At 47.2% G+C, this 23,185-nt stretch overlaps 1 protein-coding gene across 1 annotated transcript in view; it reads left to right on the top strand.

Annotated features, from left to right (window-relative positions):
- The window catches only part of col14a1a (collagen, type XIV, alpha 1a), a 207,893-nt gene that overhangs the window by 92,254 nt on the left and 92,454 nt on the right, over positions 1 to 23,185 (top strand). The window contains exon 28 of the mRNA XM_073847829.1: positions 7,376 to 7,492. Coding sequence (XP_073703930.1) covers positions 7,376 to 7,492 — 117 coding nt within the window. The remainder of the gene's footprint in view (positions 1 to 7,375; positions 7,493 to 23,185) is intronic.

The following is a 23,185-nucleotide window of genomic DNA, read 5'->3' on the forward strand; positions in this document are numbered from 1 at the left end:
CAAGAGGACCGAGGCTCAATCCATCGGCTCTGAAGCAAAAAAGTCTGACTGAGTGGTGCGCGCCGCCATCCTATATACCCGTATGTACGGGGGCGTGGCCGGCGCGCACGTCCACTCGCCAATTTTCAATTGGCCTTTTTAACAAGGCTCAGAGATGATCGGTCTCTCAAGCGAGATCCCAATGTAACGTCGAAGTGATTCGACTGAGGGGGAACGTCTTGGTTACGTATGTAACCCTCGTTCCCTGAAGGAGGGAACGGAGACGTCACGTCGGAGACCGACGAATTGGGATATCGCTTTAGAGATACCAATCCTCTTCGTGTGTAAACTAAACGAGCCAATGCACATTGGCATGCATGATTGCATCCAGCTGTCGCTGATCACAGCGTGAGCATAAATACACAGCAGGTGCAATGCATAGACAGGATTTCGCTGAGGAGCCGAGCTTGGGTCCGGCCGCACAGCGGTGGTACAGCAGCTGAGGCGACGGGACGTGACGTCTCCGTTCCCTCCTTCAGGGAACGAGGGTTACATACGTAACCAAGACGTTCCCTCTCAGTCGGTCTCTTCGACGTCACGTCGGAGACCGACAAATTGGGATCCCTAGCAAAGCGCCGCAGCTGCTGCCCCCCTCCAGTGTCCTGAGCAAGCCTCCTGGCCTCCAATTTTTGCTAAGGCCAAGGGCGGATCAGAAAGACCAGTCACTGTATAACATAGCACTACCTACTTAGTGAAGCTGGAGCACTGGGAACGTGTGGAGCTCCCACCCATCCCGCAGGAGGTTCGGAGCAATACGCATATGGCTCATATTAGGACATATGGAAGAATGGAGGTGATTGAACCCTCGTGAAGATGGTAGAAGGTTACCGGGGAAACACGGTCTCTGTGGGTACCGTGGAAGACATATGGGATTCACTTAAGTCTCTCATGTATCCTAAGCCTTCTATCGGTTCTAAAGATTCATCGAGAGAGGCCTGGCGCCTAGACGCTCCGCTACGTCTGGAGCCGAGGAAGGAGGACTCGACAGGGTCTTCATGGACACTCTGGAGAAGATAGCAAGCCGACCTGAGCCAGTGCCTCTCAGTGTTTCTACCCGTTTGAGGTGAGAACACAGGAGGAGACTGGCTCTACACGAAGGCTATAAAACCTAGCGAACGTGTTAGGGGTCGCCCAGCCCGCAGCTCTACAAATGTCAGATAGCGAGGCGCCACGAGCCAGCGCCCAGGAGGATGCAACACTCCTAGTAGAGTGAGCTCGCAACCTGAGCGGGCAGGGCATGCCCTGAGCTTGATAAGCCAAGGCGATGGCATCCACTATCCAGTGTGCCATCCTCTGCTTGGAGACGGCCTTCCCCTTCTGCCGTCCTCCGTGACAAATAAAGAGCTGATCTGAGGTCCTGAAGCTTTGCGTCCGGTCGACGTAGCATCTTAATGCTCGGACGGGACAAAGCAAAGCTAGGGCTGGGTCTGCCTCCTCCGGGGGCAGCGCTTGCAGGCTCACCACTTGATCCCTGAAGGGAGTAGTGGGAACCTTGGGCACGTAGCCAGGCCGGGGCCTCAGGGTTACCTGGGAATCTGCCGGCCCGAACTGAAGGCACGAATCGTCGACCGAAAACGCCTGCAGGTCCCCTACCCTCTTGATGGAGGCCAATGCCAGCAGGAGCAGAGTCTTCATAGAGAGATACTTCAGCTCGACTGACTGTAAAGGCTCAAAGGGGACCCGCTGTAGTGCTGTGAGCACCAGAGACAGGTCCCAAGAGGGTACGGAGGGGGGCCTAGGAGGATTTAACCTCCTGGCTCCCCTGAGAAACCTGACGACCAGGTCGTGCCTACCTACCGACCTTCCTTCAACGGGGTCATGGTTTGCAGAAATAGCGGCTACATAGACCTTAAGGGTGGAGGGTGACAGCCTACGCTCCAACCCTTGCTGCAAAAAGGTAAGCACGACTCCGACCGAGCATCTTCGGGGATCCTCATTTCTTGAGAAAGCCCATTCGACGAACAGGTTCCACTTCAAGGCGTAAGCATGTCTCGTGGATGCAGCTCTCGCCGAAGTGATGGTGTCTACCACTCCTTGGGGTAGATCACTCAGAACCTCCGCGTCCCGTCCAGGGACCAGACATGTAGTTTCCAGAGGTCTGGACGCGGGTGCCACAGGGTGCCCCGTCTCTGAGTCAGTAAATCCTTCCTCAGAGGAATCCGCCAGGGAGGGGCTGTCGCGAGGAGCATCAGTTCTGGGAACCAGGTCCGAGTAGGCCAGTAAGGCGCCACTAACAGGACCTGCTCCTCGTCCTCCCTGACCTTGCACAGTGTCTGTGCGAGAAGGCTCACTGGGGGAAACGCATACTTGCGTAGGCCCCGTGGCCAGCTGCATGCCAGGGAGTCCGTGCCGAGTGTACCCCTCGGTCAGGGAGTAAAAGAGCTGGCAGTGGGACGTCTCTGGAGAAGCAAACAGGTCTACCTGAGCTTCCCCGAAACGTCTCCAGATCAGCTGGACCGACTGGGGATGGAGTCTCCACTCTCCGGGAAGCGCAGCTCGTGAGAGCTCGTCGGCTGCACGGTTGAGCAAACCCGGAATGTGAATGGCACGAAGCGACCTCAGATGCTTCTGACTCCAGAGGAGGAGAGAACGGGCGAGCTGTGACATGCGACGGGAGCGTAGACCACCTTGTCGGTTGATGTACGCAACGGTCGCAGTGTTGTCCGTACGGACCAGCACGTGTTTGCCTTGAAGGCGCCCTTTGAGACGGTTCAAGGCAAGGCGTACTGCCAGCAGCTCTAGGCAGTTGATGTGCCAGTGTAGCTGGGGGCTCGTCCAAACCCCCGACACTGCCTGCCCGTTGTACGTGGCTCCCCAACCGGTGGTGGAGGCATCCGTGTGTACCACAGCGTGCCTGGAGACCTGTTCTAAGGGAACTCCTGCCCGAAGAAAAGCTAGGTCTGACCACGGGGTGAAGGTTAGGCGACAGGCCGAGGTTACTTTGACCCGGAGAGTGCCGCGCTGCCACGCTCTCCTCGGGACTCGGCCACGAAGCCAGTGCTGAAGTGGTCTCATATGGAGCAGACCAAGCGGTAAAACTGCCGTAGCTGCTGCCATATGCCCCAGGAGCCTCTGAAACTGTTTCAGTGGGACCACTTCTCTGCTCTTGAACATATTCAAGCAGTTCAGCACCGACTGAGCCCGCTCTTGCGTGAGGCGAGCTGTTTGGCTGACCGAGTCCAGTTCCACACCAAGAAAAGAGATCCTCTGCATGGGGGAGAGTTTGCTCTTTTCCCAGTTGACCCGAAGGCCCAAGCGGGCGAGGTGTGCCAACACCAGGTCCCTGTGTTCGCATAACTGCTCTCGAGAGTGTGCTAGTATCAGCCAGTCGTCGAGGTAGTTGAGGATACGAACGCCCTGTTCCTTGAGGGGAACAAGGGCCGCCTCCGCGACTTTCGTGAAGACACGGGGGGAGAGGGACAGCCCGAAGGGCAGGACCTTGTACTGATATGCTCTGCCTTCGAACGCGAACCGCAGAAATGGTCTGTGGCGCGGAAGGATCGAAACATGAAAGTACGCGTCCTTCAGGTCGATCGCTGCGAACCAATCCTGGGGACGAACACATCTGAGGATGTGTTTTTGTGTGAGCATTTTGAAAGGTAGCTTGTGAAGAGCTCGATTCAAGATGCGCAGGTCCAGGATCGGTCGTAAACCGCCGCTTTTCTTGGGTACTATGAAGTAGGGACTGTAAAACCCTGTCTTCATATCGGCTAGAGGGACCGGCTCTATTGCTTTCTTCGCCAGCAAGGTAGCAATCTCTGCCCGTAGGACAGGGGCATCTGCTACTTTCACTGTAGTGAAGTGGATGCCCCTGAACCGGGGCGGACGCCGGGCGAACTGAATCGCGTAGCCGAGCCTGATGGTCCGGAGGAGCCAGCAAGACGGACTGGGAAGCCCTCTCCAGGCCCCCAGCCAACGTACAAGAGGGACCAGCGGGACCACTGGTGTACCCACGGGGGGGCAGCGAGGTGGAACGCAGGGACCCCGCTCGGGCCAGAGACCCAGAGACCGCGCCGTAACCTCCGTCGCTCGTAGCGCGAGGTCCGTAGCGATACGGAGTTCACGTAGAACTTCCGGGTCGTGACCACCCTCGTACAGGTCCTTCAGTGCCTGGGCCTGATGGACCTGTAACAACGCCATAGCGTGTAGGGCGGAGCCAGCAGCGCCACAAGCCGTGTAGGCACTGCCGATCAGAGCCGACGAGTGCCTACAGGCCCGGGAGGGGAGCAACGGGTTGCCCCGCCAAGTGGAAGCGGTGCCGGGACACAATTGCATCGCCACCGCACGCTCCACCGGCGGGACAGCCGCGTACCCCCGCGCTGGTCCGCCATCAAGGGTGGTGAGGGAGGACGTGCCACTGGAGCGGTTTCTGGCAGTAAAAGGTGCCGTCCACGTCCCAGTAAGCTCATCATGCACCTCCGGGAAGAAGGGCACTGGGGTGGGACGCTGAGAACCAGCGCGAGCCACCCCAAGATACCAGTCATCCAGCCGAGAGGGGTCGGGACGTGATGGAGGGTTCCATTCAAGCCCTACCTTCTCGGCGGCCCGGGCAAGCATAGCCATCATCTCGGGGTCGGTATCCGGTACCGCTGACCGCCCAGCGGACGGCAGCGATCCGGAATCGTCCTCCCCCGAGAAGTCTGGCTCACCCCCCGATGCAGCGATTGACATCCGGTCGTCAGGGGGAGCCCCAAAAGTAATGAGCGGTACCTCACGAGGAGGACCCGAACACTCTTCTGGGAGCTCCAGATGGAACGGACTGTCGGTGGAAGGAGGAACCCCCAGCGGATCATCCGCCGGGAAATTCCCCACCGTCACCGTCAGACCAGTCAGCCCTCTGCCAGAGGTAGAGTTCGCCGGGGGGACAGTAGATCTGGGCAGAGGAACTGGCACCCCGCCCCTTTGCAGGAAGCGGAGTCTGGTCCGCAGCTCCGTGATGGACATGCCGCCGCAATGACGGCATGACTCATCCACAAACGCCGCCTGAGCATGCTCAATACCCAGACACGTCAGACAGCGATCGTGACCATCACCTGGCGCCAGGTAACGACCGCATCCAGAAACGCACGGGTGAAACGGCATTGTGTTTCAAACACCTCGTCTTTAAAAAGACGTTCACCCGTGATACTCTTTTAGAAACTGCTCTAGTGCTGAAGCACACAGGGGAGATGGCCGCTGCGACACAGAAGGCAGGTAGTGCAATCCTTGACTGCACGCTTTTTCCACCCACAGGAGACCACCACCGCTGACGCGCCGTACCGCCAACACCGCAGTGAAGAGTTCTTGAAGAAATGGCTCGTTGCGTCTCTCATGAACAAGATCGGCTCCGATGCGAAATGCTGTCTATGCATTGCACCTGCTGTGTATTTATGCTCACGCTGTGATCAGCGACAGCTGGATGCAATCATGCATGCCAATGTGCATTGGCTCGTTTAGTTTACACACGAAGAGGATTGGTATCTCTAAAGCGATATCCCAATTCGTCGGTCTCCGACGTGACGTCGAAGAGACCGACTGAGAGGGAACTAAGATGTCACTACCGAAACATCACCAAATGTTTAGATTGTGACTGTTTCAGTAGTAACCATTTTAGATATTTTCGAAGCTAGCTCAAAGATGCTAATCAGCACATGGTTAGCTAGCACAGTTCTAAAACAGTTGTACACATACTGTATAAAAACTAAATGTTATGGAATAACTCCAAAAAGTAATTATCAGAGTTGTAGACTCGAGACTTGACTCGGACTCGAGTCACAAATTTGATGACTTGTGACTTGACTTGACAATCAAAGAAGACTTGCGACTTTGACAGCAATGACTCGAGACTTGACTTGGACTTGAACCCTGTGACTCGGCAAGTCTTTATGGCCTACCTTTTGAAAAAAAAAAGTTCTGATCAATATAGGCTGGTTTCTGAAGCATATATAAGAGCACACTGGTATGATTAGCGCAGCTTTTGACACTGAGCCAGAGAGGGATTCGCTAAGACAGCGCTTGTATTGTTTTTATACACATAATATTTAGGGTATTTAATGTTTTAGACATTTAAATTACACATAATCACTATAAACCACTTATAATAATAATAAGAAGAAATGTCGATTCAAACAGCAGTAGCCTAATAATTGGCTAAACCTTTCAAACATAATTCGATTTTTTGTCACGTTAAACACGTAAAATATGTAGCCTATTAAGTTCACTCTATTTTCCAGTTCACCAGCCACTCACTTTCATATCTTTCAAGAAATGGATGAATTCACGATAAATGAACGTCTGTAGTACGTACAGTAATTATTAGTTATTAGCAAGTTATTAAATATTTGACTCAACTGATTTATTAAAATCACAGAATCCTTAACAAATGAAACAGTGTACTTAAAATTAATTATTCATTCAATTAGGCCTATATTTGTTCACAAACAATGATTAATTCCTTAATGAAACACCACTAATTATTATAGTCTATCTTTTATAATTATATTATTGATTTAAAATTTCCTGTAGTAATTAATACAGAGACACTAATTTGGGCAAACAGCACTAATGACTTGTTTAGGACTTGAAGCTTAAAGTAGTGGACTTGCAACTCGACCTGGACTTGCCCATCTTGACTTGGGACATGACTTGGGACTTGTCTGTCTTGACTCGGGACTTGACTCGAGACTTGAATGCAAAGATTTGTGACTTACTTGTGGCTTGCAAAACAATGACTTGGTCCTACCTCTGTTAATTATAGAAAAATGGTGTTCGGTTATGTACTTTTGAACACATTTAACTCAAAATGATGATACCATGTACTCACTCTACTCACCATGTAGCTATGAGAGAGAGATTCAGACACATATTTTTCTGATCATAAATGTAGAGGTATAGTTAAAGTCAGTCTCAGCCAATTGACTAAAACACTGTTTCAGTAGTGACATGAAAATGCAGGACTCATGCAGAAATTTTCATAATTTACAAACAAAATATGATTTTTTTTTTTTTTTTTACTTCACTTTTAAAAAAATTCAAAAAGATATTTTTAAAAAACAACAATGGAATACAATGCAAATTATTTTATCATTACAATGCAAATGAAATCATTACTAAATTATAATTTTATGTATATATTAAGTCTATTGATATTTTAAATATTGTGGGTTTCAATAGATAATAAAAGTAGTAAACATCTAAGCATTTAAATTATTTTGGTTGTGGGAAATCAGTTTGCACCAGTTCTGTAGAATGGCCCATATACATATTTGTGCTTTATTGCAATATTCCCATACAAAGTATCTAAGTATTTTACATCCACTTTTACAACTTTACATCTGTTTTCTTCTTCCTCTTGCAGTGTTTCTGGGGGTGAACAATCTCAGCACGTACCAGGTGCTCAGTAGCAGCATGTGCGCCCAGTGGCAACCTCACCGCCATGCCACCCTCTACAGAGTCGTCATTGAATCTCTGCTCAGTGAGTGATACACACATTCACACACACACAGAACTCAAACACATTGTTAATGCATCACAGAACAAAGTTATAGGGTGGCTTCCTGTTTTGCAGTATTGACATAAATTTCAGTTTTGTTAAATTTCAGTTTCAGAGGTAATGGGATATTATGGCTCATTTCAGCACAGACCTCTGAGCCTCTGAGCTGTTCAACAAAACTCTTTTATAGTATGCATATTGCTTTGTTGGCGTGTGACATGGTTTCAATTCAAATTTAAAACAGCAGAGTCAAAAGCCCTTTTCCCGTTATTGGTTTTCTTATTCCTGCCTGATACCTCACCGGTCCAGCTTATCTCGCAATCCTGGAAATCTTCTGTTCCACTTCCAGCGTGTGACTGCTCAGATGGCTACCAGCTCAGTAATGCTATTAAAACCAGATTCTGCCTGAAGCCCGGTGTGTGTGCGTGTGTATGAAGTATTTGAATGACAGTCATTGCAGTTCTCAAAGGGACACAGAACTATAAAAGAGATATAAGAACCTTCCATTAATTTTCAGTTTGTTTTTGAGAGTTAAACCCTGAAAATGTAATTCTCAAATATTAGCTGGGTTGATAATGACTTTCAGATCATAATCTAAATATAATAAGTACAAATCTTATGTTCAAATTCAAATTTCTGCCCTTGCTGAGATATAATCTTATTTTAACATTTTAAATAATTACTAATAACTACCAATAACTACTTTTTTAATTAATTCTTTTATTCAGCAAAAGCGGATTAAAGTGACCAAAATGACAGTAAAGACATTTCAAATGTTACAGAGGATTTCTATTTCGAATAAATGCTGTATTTTGAACTTTTGATTCATCAAAGAATCCTAAAAGAAAATATACACTACCTGTCAAAGGTTTGGACACACTTCCCCATTCTCTTTGATGGGTAAGTGTGTTCAAACTTTTGACTGGTAGTGTAAATACATAAATAATAAATGTTTTCAACATGAATAATAATAAGAAATGTTTCTCGAGCAGCAAATCAGCATATTAGAATGATTCTGAGGGATCATGTGACCAATGAAGACTGAGGTAATGGTAACACAAGAATAAATTACACTTTAAAATATATTTTAAAAGAAAATAAATAGTAAATATATTTTATATCATAAGAAAATATTATTTTATATCATATCACATAACTTTTAGATTGATCACATAACTGCAGCCTTGGTGAGCATAAGAGTCTTCTTTGAAATACATTAAAAAAATCCAGACTTATAACTTTTAGATGGTAGTGCAAATACTGAATTAATTGAAAATAAATAAAATAAAATAAATACATAAAATCAGTAAGTAAGTAGTAAGATGTAAGTAAGTAAATAAATAAATAAATAAAATTGAATTGTGAGAATTGTATCAAATAATTCTGTGAAAAAATAAGTCAGAATTATAAGATATAATCTCACATTTGTGAGAAAAAAGTCAAAATTGCGAGTTTGTATCAATTCTAAAAAAAAGTCATAATAGCGAGTTTGTATCACAATTCCAAGAAAAAAAGTCAGAATTATGAAATATAAAGTTGTGAAACAAAAAGTCAGAATAATAAGATGCAAACATTTGTGAGGCATTTTTGAAAAAAAAAAAAAGGTCAGAATTGTGTTATATAAACTCACATTTGCGAGAAAAGTCAGAATTGTGAGTTTATAACTCGTAATTCTGACTTTATTTCTCGCAATTGCGATAGAAATAAAGTAGTAAGATGTAAGTAAATAAATAAATAAACTTTTTTAGAAGTTCTTTAGAGGATGTTAAACAAGTCTAGGTAGGGGACAAAAAAAATCTAAAATAGAAATTAAATCTAACATAGAAATAATATAATATATTATAATATAATATAAAATAGTTGGAATTGTGAGATATAAACTCACATTCGTAAGAAAAAAGTCAGAATTGCAAGTTTGTATCACATAATTCTGTGAAAAAAAGTCAGAATTGTGATATATAAACTCACAATTGCTAGTTTTTCTCTCATAATTCTGACTTTATTTTTCGCAATTGCGAGTTTATATCTCACAATTCTGAAAAAAAGACAGAATTGCAAGTTTGTATCACAATTCTAAGAAAAAAAGTCAGAATTGCGAGTTTGTATCACATAATTCTGAAAAAAAAAGTCTTGAAAAAAAAAAGTCAGAATTGTGAGATATAAACAATTGTAAGATTAGAAACAAAAAGTCAGAATAGCGAGATACAAACTGGCATTTGTGAAAAAAAAGTCAGAATTGTGAGATACAAACTTGTCCCTGAATCTTTTGATTTTTGGTGATTTATAGGAATCTGTGCGTATGTTCACACACAACCCGTAAAGATCACATAACTGCAGCCTTGGTGAGCATAAGAGTCTTTTTTGAAATACATAAAAAAAAAATCCAGACATATAACTTTTAGATGGTAGTGCAAATACTGAATTAATTGAAAATAAATAAAATAAATACATAAAATCAGTAAGTAGGTAAGTAAGTAGGTAGTAAGCTATAAGTAAATTCACGAGTTCGCGCTTACATATAATTATCCGGAGAATAGAAATGCATGTTTGGCGTGCTGTCCGGTGAAGGGCTCCGAGCTCGGGGATGGCCCGAACCCAGAGTACCCCCCAATAGGAGTAGTGAGAACTCGGAGTGAGGAGATGGGGTGGTGGAGGGTTACTGATAAACCATCAAGTGAATGGAGGTGAGTCAGCTGTATTTAACCTATGGCGCTGATTGACTTGAGTGGGCTCCTCTTGTGCTGTTTACGCTAAGTATCTGACGCGCTTCTCCCGAACTTTGTTAATGAAACATCATTTCACGAGTTCGCGCTTACATATAATTAGCCGGAGAATAGAAATGCATGTTTGGCGTGCTGTCCGGTGAAGGGCTCCGAGCTCGGGGATGGCCCGAACCCAGAGTACCCCCCAAAAAGCAAATAGATAGAAGGACAGCCGCCGGATTAAAGACACCCCCCAAAATAGGCACTAATGTGACGGGGGCTGATGATCGGGAAGTTGGCAGGTAGGCAGGCCAGAGTGCTCTGGTTTGAGGCTACAGTCAGGTAGGCCCTGCCGGCTGTTGATGTTGAAGTACGTGGTTTGGGGTCGGAAGGACTACTGAGATGATAGGCGGGAGATTATGGCACGCGGCGTTGGATAGATGAGTCTCGCTTGTGGGCGGCGAGTATGTAGGCCCGACCGGGAGGGCTCTCACCGGCGGGGAGGCAGAATGAAAAGCCCGCCTGGGAGGGCTCTCTTGGCAACGATGGGAGATCAAGACTCCTAGCGTTGCACCAGGCGGGGGGAAGGGAGAGTTTAGCCCCTGGGTGGGGGGGATGAGAGAAAAACCTGCCTGGGAGGGCTCTCATGGCAATGATAGGAGATCAAGACTCCTAGCATTGCACCAGGCAGGGTGAAGGCGTAGCGTTTGGCCCGCCCGCTGGGTGGGAAGGGGAAAATGAACGAACCTGCCTGGGAGGGCTCTCATGGCAATGATAGGAGATCGACTCCTAGCATTGCACCAGGCAGGGGGAAGGTGTAATGTTTGGCCCGCCCGCTGGGTGGGAAGGGAAAAATGAACGAACCTGCCTGGGAGGGCTCTCATGGCAATGATAGGAGATCAAGACTCCTAGCATTGCACCAGGCGGGGGGAGGAGGCGTAAAGTTTGGCCCACCGGGTGGGAATGGAAAACTTGCCTGGAAGGGCTCTCGTGGCAATGATGGGAGATCACGGCTCTTAGCATTGCATCGGACAGAGGAAGGCATAGCGTTTGGCCCGCTGGGCAGGAGGCGGAAAGACAAGCCCGCCTGGGAGGGCTCTCATGGCAGCTATGGAGATTAAGACTCCTAGCGTTGCACCAGGCGGGGGGAGGAGGCATAGAGTCTGGCCGGCCGGGCGGGAAGGGAAAGTGAAAGAACCTGCCTGGGAGGGCTCTCATGGCAATAATGGGAGATCAAGACTCCTAGTGTTGCACCAGGCAGGGGAAGGTGTAGGGTTAGGCCCGCTGGGCCGGGAGGGAGAAAAGACCCGCCTGGGAGGGCTCTCATGGCAACGATGGGAGATCAAGACTCCTAGCATTGCACCAGGCGGGGGGGGGGGGGGGGGGGGGGTAGGGAGACCTGGAGTGGGAAGGTTGCTTTGGATGGCTTATGGGCCGATGAGGGTTTTGTGGGCTTCTTTGATATGTCACTGGCTAGTTCTGATTTAGCTCTGAAAGGCTTCTGATGTCCATCTTCCTAGGGTTTGGATCTGCTGTTTGGAGAGGCCTTTCTGGGCTGCTGATGTTGCTACCCCGATGCGAAAAGAGTGGCTTGAGAAATTTCCTGCTGGGATGCCTGATGATTGCAGGACGGACTTGAGATGTTTTTGGAGCCAGAAGCTATTAGCAGGTCTTTTGGCTTCGTCTAAGAACAAGGGCTCGCGGGGGGATTTAGCCTGGGTATTTCTGAGGCAGAGAAACTGAAGGATGGACTGGTAGGGTTGGATTGGAGAAGGGAGGTTGAAGATGTAGATGAGGTGGCCTTTTTTGGCTTGGTCTGTCTTGCTTTGTTTAATTAGGAAGGAAATTGTACCGTTATCGAGTACTGTTAAATCTGAAATGGTGGGGTTGGTATTTGGATCAAATTTAGAAGAGATGGTGAGTTCCAAGCATCTGAGGAACCCGAAGAAGGCTAAAATGAACATGGCATCGACTGTCCGGGCAGTACTGAGAGGCTGGTAACTGGTGCGGAGTGTGTGTGTGAGGATGTCTAGCATTATGGGAAGTCTAGGGTAGGGCCGGGTGGGCCTGGATCGTTGAAACCCCTGATCAGTAGAGAGGTTTGTGAGTTATTTATTTCGGGAGAGGGTGCCCCGAACATCAGCTTGTGGAAAAATTGAATGTGCTCAGGTAGCCCTTGATGGGCCCGGCTTGGAGTCCCTAGATCCTGTCGAGAAAAGAGATGAATGAGGTGATTGAGAGTAGGGAAAAATCCGGGAAGGGTGTGTTGTATGAGAGGTAGAAAGCTTTGAAGCATTTCCACGCAGTTATGTATGACTGGAGGGTTCATGGAGAGAATGCTTGGAGGATGGTGTTGAGGGACGCGTCGAGGAGGGGTTTCAGTGGGTGGTTTAGGGGAATCTTAATCCTGAATAATGAGGAACTGGAGTTGGGGATTGTTCCGCCTCTGGAGCCAGCATCCTGAATTTCTGCCAGTATCTGTGCTCGGATGCTGTGGGCCACTTGGGGAGGCTCTGAAGCTGTGGCATTTGATGGCACGGGCATTGGTGTTGCAGTGAAGAGCGAGTACTGTGGTTGGAGGAGTGAGCTGTAGGAGGCTGGTGGAGGGGCTGTGTGAGACAGCCAGTGCGACCAGGCGCTCGCTTGAGCTGCGAGCCCCGAGCTGACGGCAGAGGGAGGCGGGGCTGTGTGTGACAGCCAGTGCGGCCAGGTGCTCGCTTGAGCTGCGAGCCCCGAGCTGACGGCAGCGGGAGGCGGGGCTGTGTGTGACAGCCAGTGCGGCCAGGTGCTCGCTTGAGCTGGGAGATCCGAGCTGACGGCAGCGGGAGGCGGGGCTGTGTGAGGCAGCAAGTGCGGCCAAGCACTCGCTTGAGCTGCGAGATCCGAGCTGACATGAGCTGGAGGCGGGGCTGTGTGTGACAGCCAGTGCGGCCAGGTGCTCGCTTGAGCTGCGAGATCCGAGCTGACGGCAGCGGGAGGCGGGGCTGTGTGAGGCGGCCATTGTGGCCAAGCGCTCGCTTGAGCTGCGAGCTCCGAGCTGCCGGGGGCGGGCGGCGGAGCTGAGACTGGAGGCCAAGCGCTTGCTTGGGCTGCAAACTCCACGAGAAAAGAGGTTGGTGGCCAGGGCTGCGATTGGCAGACGAAGCGGCCAAACGCTGGCTTGGGCTGCGGGCCCAGGCATTGCTTGAGGAGGAGCTGCGGTGGAGGGCTGGGCTGCGGCCATTGTTCTGTGTAGGGTTGTTTGATTCCGAAATTTTTGGAATCAATTTCGATTCCTGGTTCAGAATCGATTTCCTCACTGTTGTTTTCAATTCTTGCCATTTAAATTGGAGGAAGCTAATTTTGCAATGACTGCAGGATATTGAAGTCAAAGAAAGTAGCTTTCTCATAATATGAAGCTTCATTGTAAAAATATGAAAATGTACAATATTTTTGTAGCTCTGACAGATTTTAAATTGTAATTTGTCTGCATTGCCCATGGAATTAGTCATAACCCAGGGCTCAGCAGTGGACATGCATTTATTGCAATACTAAAACAAGTCATGAAGTGTCTAATGTCCACAGTTCAGCTGAATGATATTTACTTTAACAGTATGCGTCGCACAAAATTAGCAAACGATACAGTGAAACAAAATAAACAACTTTAACAACAACACTAATGTTAGAGCTTGTGGATTAGCTGTCAATGAGGTGCGCTCTAGAGTAGGGATGCACCGAATCCAGATTTTTGGGGTTCGGCCGAATACCGAATACACTGTTTAAGATTCGGCCGAATCCGAAACCGAATACCGAATCCTACTCGCATCCTTAATTACACGTTTTTAGCTGTGACTGTCCAGCTGCCGTACCTGAAGTTGCTGCATTTTGGCTGCTGTCTGTAGATTCCTTCATGCAAAACTCGTATTCTTTTGGATGTTTTAGGGGCCGTTCACATGTAGCGTCTTTTGCGCGCTCAAATTCGTTATTTTAAATGTAGATGCGCGGCTTGCGCGCGCATAATGGAAGCGCCGCGCACGCGGTGCGACGCGCTCGTTTTTCCAGGCGCGTCCGCGCCGCATCGAGATAAAAACATCTCAACTTTTCAGAATGCAGCAAGCGCTCCGCAGCTTGGAGCTAGAGCGCAGCTGATGGTTGCTTAGAAACGGCAGACGCTTCTGGAGCGCAAGCGCCCGAGCGCTTTGTTGACAAGGAAGAAAGAGGCGCGCCTAGCGTTTTCCACGCGTTTTTAGGCGCGACATGTGAACGGCCCCTTAGACGCAAATGTTTTAACATCGGCGATATGTTGTGTACTGCTTAGGGTCCTTGCCACCACGAGACAAATTGGCATTGCAAATTGAACATAAAGCTCGACTTGAATCGCCTTCTTTTGGTGGAAAGTACTGCCAAACAAAACTTTTTTTGCTTACGAGTTCCATTTTCAGATTCTTACAGCCTACTACATTCGAACGGGTCCTATGTAGCCTAAACACCTTCACGTAATCAACGGCCGTGTGACGTCGTAGTGCAAGTCTAGGGTTCGGTTTCGGTGGAAAATAAATCTAAGGTTCGGCCGAAACCGAACCCCGTCAAAAAGCCCAGGATTCGGCCGAATCCGAATCCGAATCCTGGATTCGGTGCATCCCTACTCTAGAGACCACTGATTGGTGCTCTCTGCATTTTCTTTCAGAATTATCATTGGCTGATAAAGGTTAAAGATAGCATTTATATATAGGGTGTAAATAAGATGACGTCATTCACGTCTATTCCGTCGTGCAGCGCTCAAATTTGTGGACAACATGAGTGACTCCCATCGTAAAATAACTTCTAGTTTTCTGGACTAGTTTATTCAAACGATCTAACAGAATTTTAATAATTATCAGTGAGCAAGAGCCGAATTAATGGGTGCTTCAGACGAGCTCTGTAATGATCGTTTCATTCAGTTTATTTTCATGAATCGCCGAAAACGTTCGGCAACATTTGATGACTAGCAGCTGAGATATGCAGCCTTCGTGGGATGCAGTCTTTCGTTTGACAGGCATCTATATACATAGATATAAGTTGTTGAACTGGACACGGCTCTGAATAAGGAGTCAATTCCCCTTGATGGGATCGATTCCAAACTTTGGAATCGACTCTCGATTCCTAATGCTTCGGAATCGATTCTTTGGAATCGATTCCCAGCCCTGTGAGAGGCCTCGCACGGGAGAAAGACATTGGCGTCGGCGCGGCCGGAGGTTTGTGTTTCCTTTTGGTCGACTTTGGGGTTAGAGGGGGAGAGGTTAGTTAGTTGCAGATTATTGTACAAGTTAAATAATTCTGTTTTGTTTAACTTGCGTGAAGGCTGGACATCGGATTTTGCCAGCGCTAGTTTCATACTCGCCATAGTCCGTTTGTCTATGGGCGGAATTGATTGCCTGACCGAGCGGATGATGCTGGGGAATCGGCTGGTGTTCTCGCCGATGGAGGCGAGGGCAGGCCGAGGCGTTGTGAGGCGCTCCGGGCCGAGCGGCGGCCACGAGATGAGGCCTGGGGCTCAATTGAAGCGAAATGCGGGGAAGACACGGTCCTGGAGCCGGCCGGAGGAGAGTCGGAATCGTCTTTTTTTGTGGCAGTTTGTCTTTGCGACGTAGTAGCGGACAGGCGAACCAGTTACTGATAAACCATCAAGTGAATGGAGGTGAGTCAGCTGTATTTAACCTATGGCGCTGATTGACTTGAGTGGGCTCCTCTTGTGCTGTTTACGCTAAGTATCTGACGCGCTTCTCCCGAACTTTGTTAATGAAACATCATTAAATAAAATTAAGTAAATAAACTTTTCAAAAGTTATTTTTAGGATGTTAAACAAGCCTAGGTAATGGACATAAAAAATCTAAAGCAGAAATTAAATCTAACATAGAAGTAATATAATATAATATAATATAATATAATATAATATAATAGTTTGAAGCTATTTTTTTCCAAATTAAAATATTTTTTTTAAAGCAGTGGGGGGAAAAAAAGTAATATTTGAAGAATAATAGACACCTTATTACCCTAGTCATGGTAAACTATGCCTATACAAATATATCAGAACTACTTCTGAAGTATGTGGGAAGACTAAATGTGAATATATGTGTATTTTCCAGTACTAATATCCCTGCTGTCTTCCTTTTGGCCTTCCTCTGGTCAAATAATATCCTAACTTTGGTAACCAGTAGGAACAGTGGGTTAATTTTTTTGCCATCTTACTTGTAGGAAGAATTTGGCTACGGAATTTCAGCCAGATATATGATTCTTCAGGACCGAGCGCTCATGGTTAAGCGAAGCGTTCCTGCGTGCAAATGCGAGGAAGGGGAGGAACTGTCCTGCTTGTGCCAGAGATGTGACTGGACTGAGAAGTGCAGTCTGATGAAACAAACGCTTAAAGGAGGATAGATGTTTACTGAGCCGAGCCGGAGCGCTTGCCAGCTACTTTTCCATAGAACGGGAATGTAATAGGCAAATGTCACATCCTATTGTTTGATCAGCTCCGCAATCAAAGCATGTCTGAGCAAGGGAATATCGTTGATCTTATTATCACATCCCAATCTTTGCAGTCTACATTATTATTGGAAAATGCTAAGAAAATGGCTTAATAAATCTCAATTTTTGCTCGATGCACTCTAGAGACTTTTTTTTTTAAGATCATGGTTGAAGTGAAGGTGCTTTGGGAAATATCTTATTAAAGAAAATCTTTTCCCTTTTTTTTCTTATTTAATAGTGATATAATACTGCTTCTGAACAGCCCAGCCATTTGTATTCCCCATGGACGCAGCTGTTTAATGGCAGACAAATTAAGATGTATGAACCAAGTCAGGCTGGATATTAATGTCTGCCATCACAAACAAAACAAAGAGATCGATGGATAGATATGTAGAAAAAGAAAAAAACAGAAAGAAAAAGAGTCGACGTCAACGAGAACACTTTCACATTTGGAAAGAAAAGAAAGTGAAATGAATGAAAATGTTTTTTTCCCCTTTATATAATGGTTCACCCATTTCCCTGCAGTCTTCAGGCTCCGTTTAAAACGATTGAAGACCTCTCTATTGAACTCTATGTGCTGAAAGCAAGGTTACCCTTCCAGAGCCCAAGTACTGGACATTTTCTTAGCTTTGGAAAATAATTACAGTTATGAAGGTGATAAATAGCATTTCTGCTACCTTGTACCCTGTCATCTGTATAGAAGGTTTTTTTTTTCTTAGAATTGCATGAAATAAACTCACAATTCTGAAAAATAAACACAATTGCTAATATCTCACAATTGCTAGTTTAGATCTCAGAATTCTGAGGAAAAAAGTCAGAATTGCAATATATAAACTCACAATTGCACCAAAACAACACAAAATTGTGCATTTTTAATCTCATAATTCTGACTTTATTTCTCACAATTGTGAGTTTTTATCTCACAATTATGAGATTTTATCTCACAATTATGTGATAAAGTGAAAAATGTCAGAATTGAGAGTTTTTATTTCATAATTCTAACTTTATTTCTTGTATTTGTGAGTTTGTCTCACGATTCTGAGAAAAAAAAGTCTGAATTGTGAGTTTGTATCACATAATTCTGTGAAAAAAAGTCCGAAGTGTGAGATATAAACTTACATTTGTGAGAAATAAAGTCAGAATTGCAAGATATAAACCCAAATTTGTGAGAAAAAAAGTCAGAATTGCAAGTTTGTATCACAGCTCTGGGAAAAAAAGTCAGAATCAAAGTTTATATCACATAATTCTGAGAAAAAAGGCAGAATTGTGAGATACAAAGTTGCAATTGCAAGAAAAAAGTCAGAATGGCGAGATACACACTCACATTTGTGAGAAAAAAGTCAGGTTTGCAAGATAAAACAATTTTGGAAGAAAAAAGTCAGCATTGCAAGTTTGTATCACACTTCTGAGAAAAAAGTCAGAATTGCGAGTTTGTATCATAATTTTGTGAAAAAAGTCAGAATTGTGAGATATAAACACATTTGTGAGAAAAAAGTCAGAATTGCAAGATTGTATCACATAATTAGGAGAAAAAAGTCAGAATTATGAAATACAAACTCACATTTCTGAGAAAAAACACATTTGCAAGAAAAACACATTTGCAAGAAAAAAGTCAGATTTGCAAGGTTTTATCTCATAATTCTGAGAAAAAAGTCAGAAATGCGAGTTTGTATCACATAATTCTGGGAAAAATGTCAGAATTGTGAGATATAATACATTTGGAAGAAAAGTTTTTTCTTATAATTCTGACTTTATTTCTCGCAATTGCGAGTTTATATCTCAAAACTCTGAGAAAAAAGTCAGAATTGCAAGTTTGTATCACAATTCTAAAAAAAATGTATAAATAGTGAGAGAAAAAGTCGCAATTTAAAAGAAAAAAGTCAGAATTTGAGATACGAACTCACATTTGCAGAGAAAAAAGTCAGAATTAAGATATACTGTAAGCTTGCAATTGCAAGAAAAATCATAAGTCAGAATTACAAGTTTTTTATCTCATAATTCTAAGTTTATTTATCGCAATTGCAATATCTCACAATTCTGAGAAAAAAGTCAGAATTGCGAGTTTGTATTACAATTCTGAGAAAAAAAAGTCTGAATTGTTAGTTCCCCTTCAGTCGTTTCACTACGAAGTTACATATGGGAACTCGCTTGAGAGTCCAATCATCTTTGAGCCTTATTCAAAAGGCCAATGAAAATTGGCGAGTGGCATTTGCATGTCAAGCCACGCCCCATACATACGGGTATATAAGATGGCGGCATGCAGCCAGTCATTCAGATTTTTGCTTCGGAGCCATCCTGCTCGAGCCTTTAAAAAAAAAAAAAAAAAAAAAAACGACGACGTTCCTGCTCTACTCTTCCCTGACTTTTCTCCAGGACGTTCATTCTTCTGGGTTCAGTCCCCCCCCCCCTCCTCTCCCCCAGGCTGCCCCACCGTGGTCACGTCGGTCAACGTTCCCTTGATACCCCTGGCGACTTGGCTGGGAGCCTGGCTTCAGCTTCCCAGCCCCTCGCGGTCGTTGATACGGACGGTACGTCTCGGCTATGCGATTCATTTCGCCAGGCATCCGCCCAGGTACAGAGGCGTCCTTCTCACTTCTGTCCATTCGGACACGCATGCCGCTGTCCTGCGTGGGGAGATTGCAGTCCTACTGGCGAAGGATGCAATCGAGCCGGTCCCTCCAGCCTAGATGAAGTCAGGGTTCTACAGTCTCTACTTCATCGTGCCCAAAAAGAGCGGTGGGTTAAGACCCATCCTGGATCTCAGAGCTCTGAATCGGTCCCTCCTCAGGCTGCCATTCAAGATGCTCACGACGAAGCGCATGCTAACCTGCATTCGTCCCCAGGATTGGTTTGCAGCCATCGACCTGAAGGACGTGTACTTTCACGTCTCGATCCTTCCTCTTCACAGACCCTTTCTACAGTTTGCCTTCGAAGGTCGAGCGTATCAGTACAAAGTGCTTCCATTTGGCCTGTTCCTCTCTCTCAGGCATCCCTGACCCCTCTTTGGCAGTCGGGCCTTCGCATTCTCAACTATCTCGACGACTGGCTTCTCATAGCTCACTCGCGAGATCTGTTGTGCGAACAGAGGGACCTGGTGCTACGGCACCTCAGCCATCTGGGCCTTCAGGTCAACCGAGAGAAGAGCAAACTCTCCCCAGTGCAGAGGATCTCTTTTCTCGGTGTGGAGCTGGACTCGGTCAATATGACAGCCCGCCTCACGAACGAGCGTGCACAATCAGTGCTGAAGTGTCTGGACTTATTCAGACACAAGACAGCGGTTCCTCTCAAAACATTTCAGAGGCTCCTGGGGCATATGGCAGCTGCAGCCACGGTGACGCCACCGGGCTTGCTTCATATGAGACTGCTTCAGCGCTGGTTACACGACCGAGTCCCGAGACGGGCATGGCACTGTGGCACACTCCGGATTGGCGTTTCCCCGCAGTGTCACCGCTTATTCAGCCCGTGGTCAGACCCTGCCTTCCTTCGGGCCAGAGTGCCCTTGGGACAGGTGTCCAGGCATGTCGTGGTTTACACGGATGCCTCCACCATGTGTTGGGGTGCTGTATGCAATGGGCAAGCAGTATCGGGCTCCTGGACAGGACCTCGACTGCAGTGGCACATCAATTGCCTCGAGTTGTTGGCTGTGCTTCTGGCCCTTCATCGCTTCCGATTGACATTGCGTCAGAAGCACGTGCTTGTTCGTACCGACAGCACTGCGACTGTGGCGTATATCAATCGCCAAGGCGGTCTTCGCTCTCCTCGCATGTCACAACTCGCCCGCCGACTGCTCCTTTGGAGTCAAACGTGGCTGAAATCGCTACGTGCCGCCGTTCACATACCAGGGGAACTCAACCGTGCAGCGGATCAGCTCTCACAGCAGTCCACCCACCCTGGAGAATGGCGACTCCACCCCGAGACAGTCCAGCTGATTTGGAGTCATTTCGGCCAGGCTCAGAAAGATCTGTTCGCCTCCCCTGAATCCTCTCACTGTCAGCTCTTTTACTCCCTGACCGAGGCTTCCCTCGGCAGAGACGTGCTGGCACACAGCTGGCCTCCGGGGCTCAAGTACGCCTTTCCCCCAGTAAGCCTCCTTGCACAGACCCTGTGCAAGATCAGGGAGGATGAGGAGAAGGTCTTGTTGGTCGCGCCACACTGGCACCCGCGCCCCGACCTGTAGAACCTGCATGTCTGGCTCCTGGACGGGACGCGTCAGACCTTGCCGGCCTTTCCCAGGCCGTGATAAATACCATCACTCAGTCCTGAGCTCCCTCTACGAGGCAGGCTTACGCACTGAGGTGGGGTCTGTTCATTGACTGGTGTTCCTCTCGAGGAGAGGACCCACAGAGATGCATGATTGCAGTAGTGCTTTCCTTCCTGCAAGAGAAGTTGCAGCGCAGGCTGTCCCCTTCGACTCTCAAAGTGTACGTTGCTGCCATTGCAGCGTATCATGATGCAGTGGATGGAACATCCCTGGGTAAGCACCAACTCTTCGTGAGGTTCCTGCAAGGTGCAAGGAGGATTAACCCTCCCAGACCGCACCTCGTACCCTCTTGGGATCTCTCCGTCGCCCTCCGCGGCCTACGGGAAGGCCCATTTCAACCATTTGCGTCAGTTGAGCTGAAATTCCTGTCACTCAAGACAGCGCTCCTGACTGCACTGGCCTCCATCAAGAGGGTAGGGGACCTACAAGCTTTCTCTGTCAACGAAACGTGCCTTGAGTTCGGGCTCGGAGATTCTCACGTCATCCTGAGACATAAGCCCGGTTATGTGCCCAAGGTTCCCACCACGCCCTTCCGCGATCAGGTGGTGAACCTGCAAGCTCTGCACCCGGAGGAGGCAGACCCAGCTTCCGTGCTGCTGTGCCCTGTTTGCGCTCTGCGTACATACGTAGACTGTACTCGGCACTTCAGACGCACTGAGCAGCTCTTTGTCTGCTTCGGAGGTCAGCAGAAAGGGAATGCTGTCTCCAAACAGAGGTTGGCCCATTGGGTGGTAGAAGCCATCTCCCTGTTTTACTTATATCATGGAGAGCCATGCCCCTTAGGTGTTCATGCCCACTCCACTAGGAGTGTTGCCTCATCCTACGTGTTGGCTCATGGCGCCTCACTAGCAGATATCTGTAGAGCTGCGGGCTGGGCGACACCTAATACCTTCGCTAGGTTCTACAACCTCCGCGTAGAGGCCGCGTAGAGGCCTCCCGTGTCTTAACATAAAGACTTCAGGTGAGCGGGAGGACGGCTGGTGTCAGCTTGCTGCGCCATTCCCACGTGGATCTGTGTGCCATTTTCCCAGAATGTTCCCTCCGGCGAACCCTGGGTCCTCCATGCCCCGCAGTCAGGCCTAGATGCGGAGTAGTCCCTGACAGTGATCCTGCCGGGTCTCCTTCGCCCCGCAGGTTGTGGCTATATTTTTCAATATTTCCAGCGGAGAAGACCGCTGTTTCCCTCGTGTATCCCTAAAAAGCTTTATGGATATATTGAATTATTCTCATTTCCACATGTAAAGAATTCATGTGCTCCGCCCCCCCAAACCCTGCTTCAGTACAACTGGCATCCCTGTAGGGCCCCCCTTATTGGCCCTCAGGGCGTTGGGAAGGTTACGTTACAATTCCATCTGCTGACACGTCCGCCTGTCAGCACGTGGGGTTGTGCGTAATGCGGCGTCAGGGTCGTGGCCTGTTCCATAGGGTCTGTTCCCATATGTAACGTCGTAGTGAAACGACTGAAGGGGAATGTCTAGGTTACGAAGGTAACCCTCGTTCCCTGAAGGAGGGAACGGAGATGTTACATCCCCTGCCACGACCCTGGCGTCGCGCTGACGCCGACTCGATCCGGCTCGATCCGGCTCGATCCGGCTCCTCAGCAAAAACCTGAATGACTGGCTGCATGCCGCCATCTTATATACCCGTATGTACGGGGCGTGGCTTGGCAATTTTCATTGGCCTTTTGAATAAGGCTCAGAGATGATTGGACTCTCAAGCGAGTTCCCATATGTAACGTCTCCGTTCCCTCCTTCAGGGAACGAGGGTTACCTTCGTAACCTAGACATTTACATGATGACTTTATTTCTTGCAATTGCGAGTTAATATCCTACAATTCTGGGAAAAAAGTCAGAATTACGAGTGTGTATCACACAAATCTGAGAAAATAAGTCATAATTATTTTTTTTTAACTTTTTTAATTTTTACCCAGTGGCAGAAACGGGCTTCAATAGAGAGAGTATTTCATTTCCCAAAACATAATTTGCCCATGGTTTCTTTCATTTAAACAACCAGTTTGTGAGAAACAACATATGCCTGTTAAAAATAACAACACTTCTTCAAGCTGCTGTGGTGCCACTTTTGTCATTTCTTCGACTTCGTTTATAGCCTGAGGACTTGAATGGTACTGTCTGATTAATTAGCACAATTGTTTGCTTGAGAAAGCTTTTGTGATTGCTTTTTATTTTACTTTGATTGTTGCTTAAACGCCAATCCTGCTGTTTTAACTTTTTT

This window comes from Garra rufa, chromosome 9 (genome assembly GCF_049309525.1).
Source record: "Garra rufa chromosome 9, GarRuf1.0, whole genome shotgun sequence".
Taxonomy (NCBI): domain Eukaryota; kingdom Metazoa; phylum Chordata; class Actinopteri; order Cypriniformes; family Cyprinidae; genus Garra; species Garra rufa.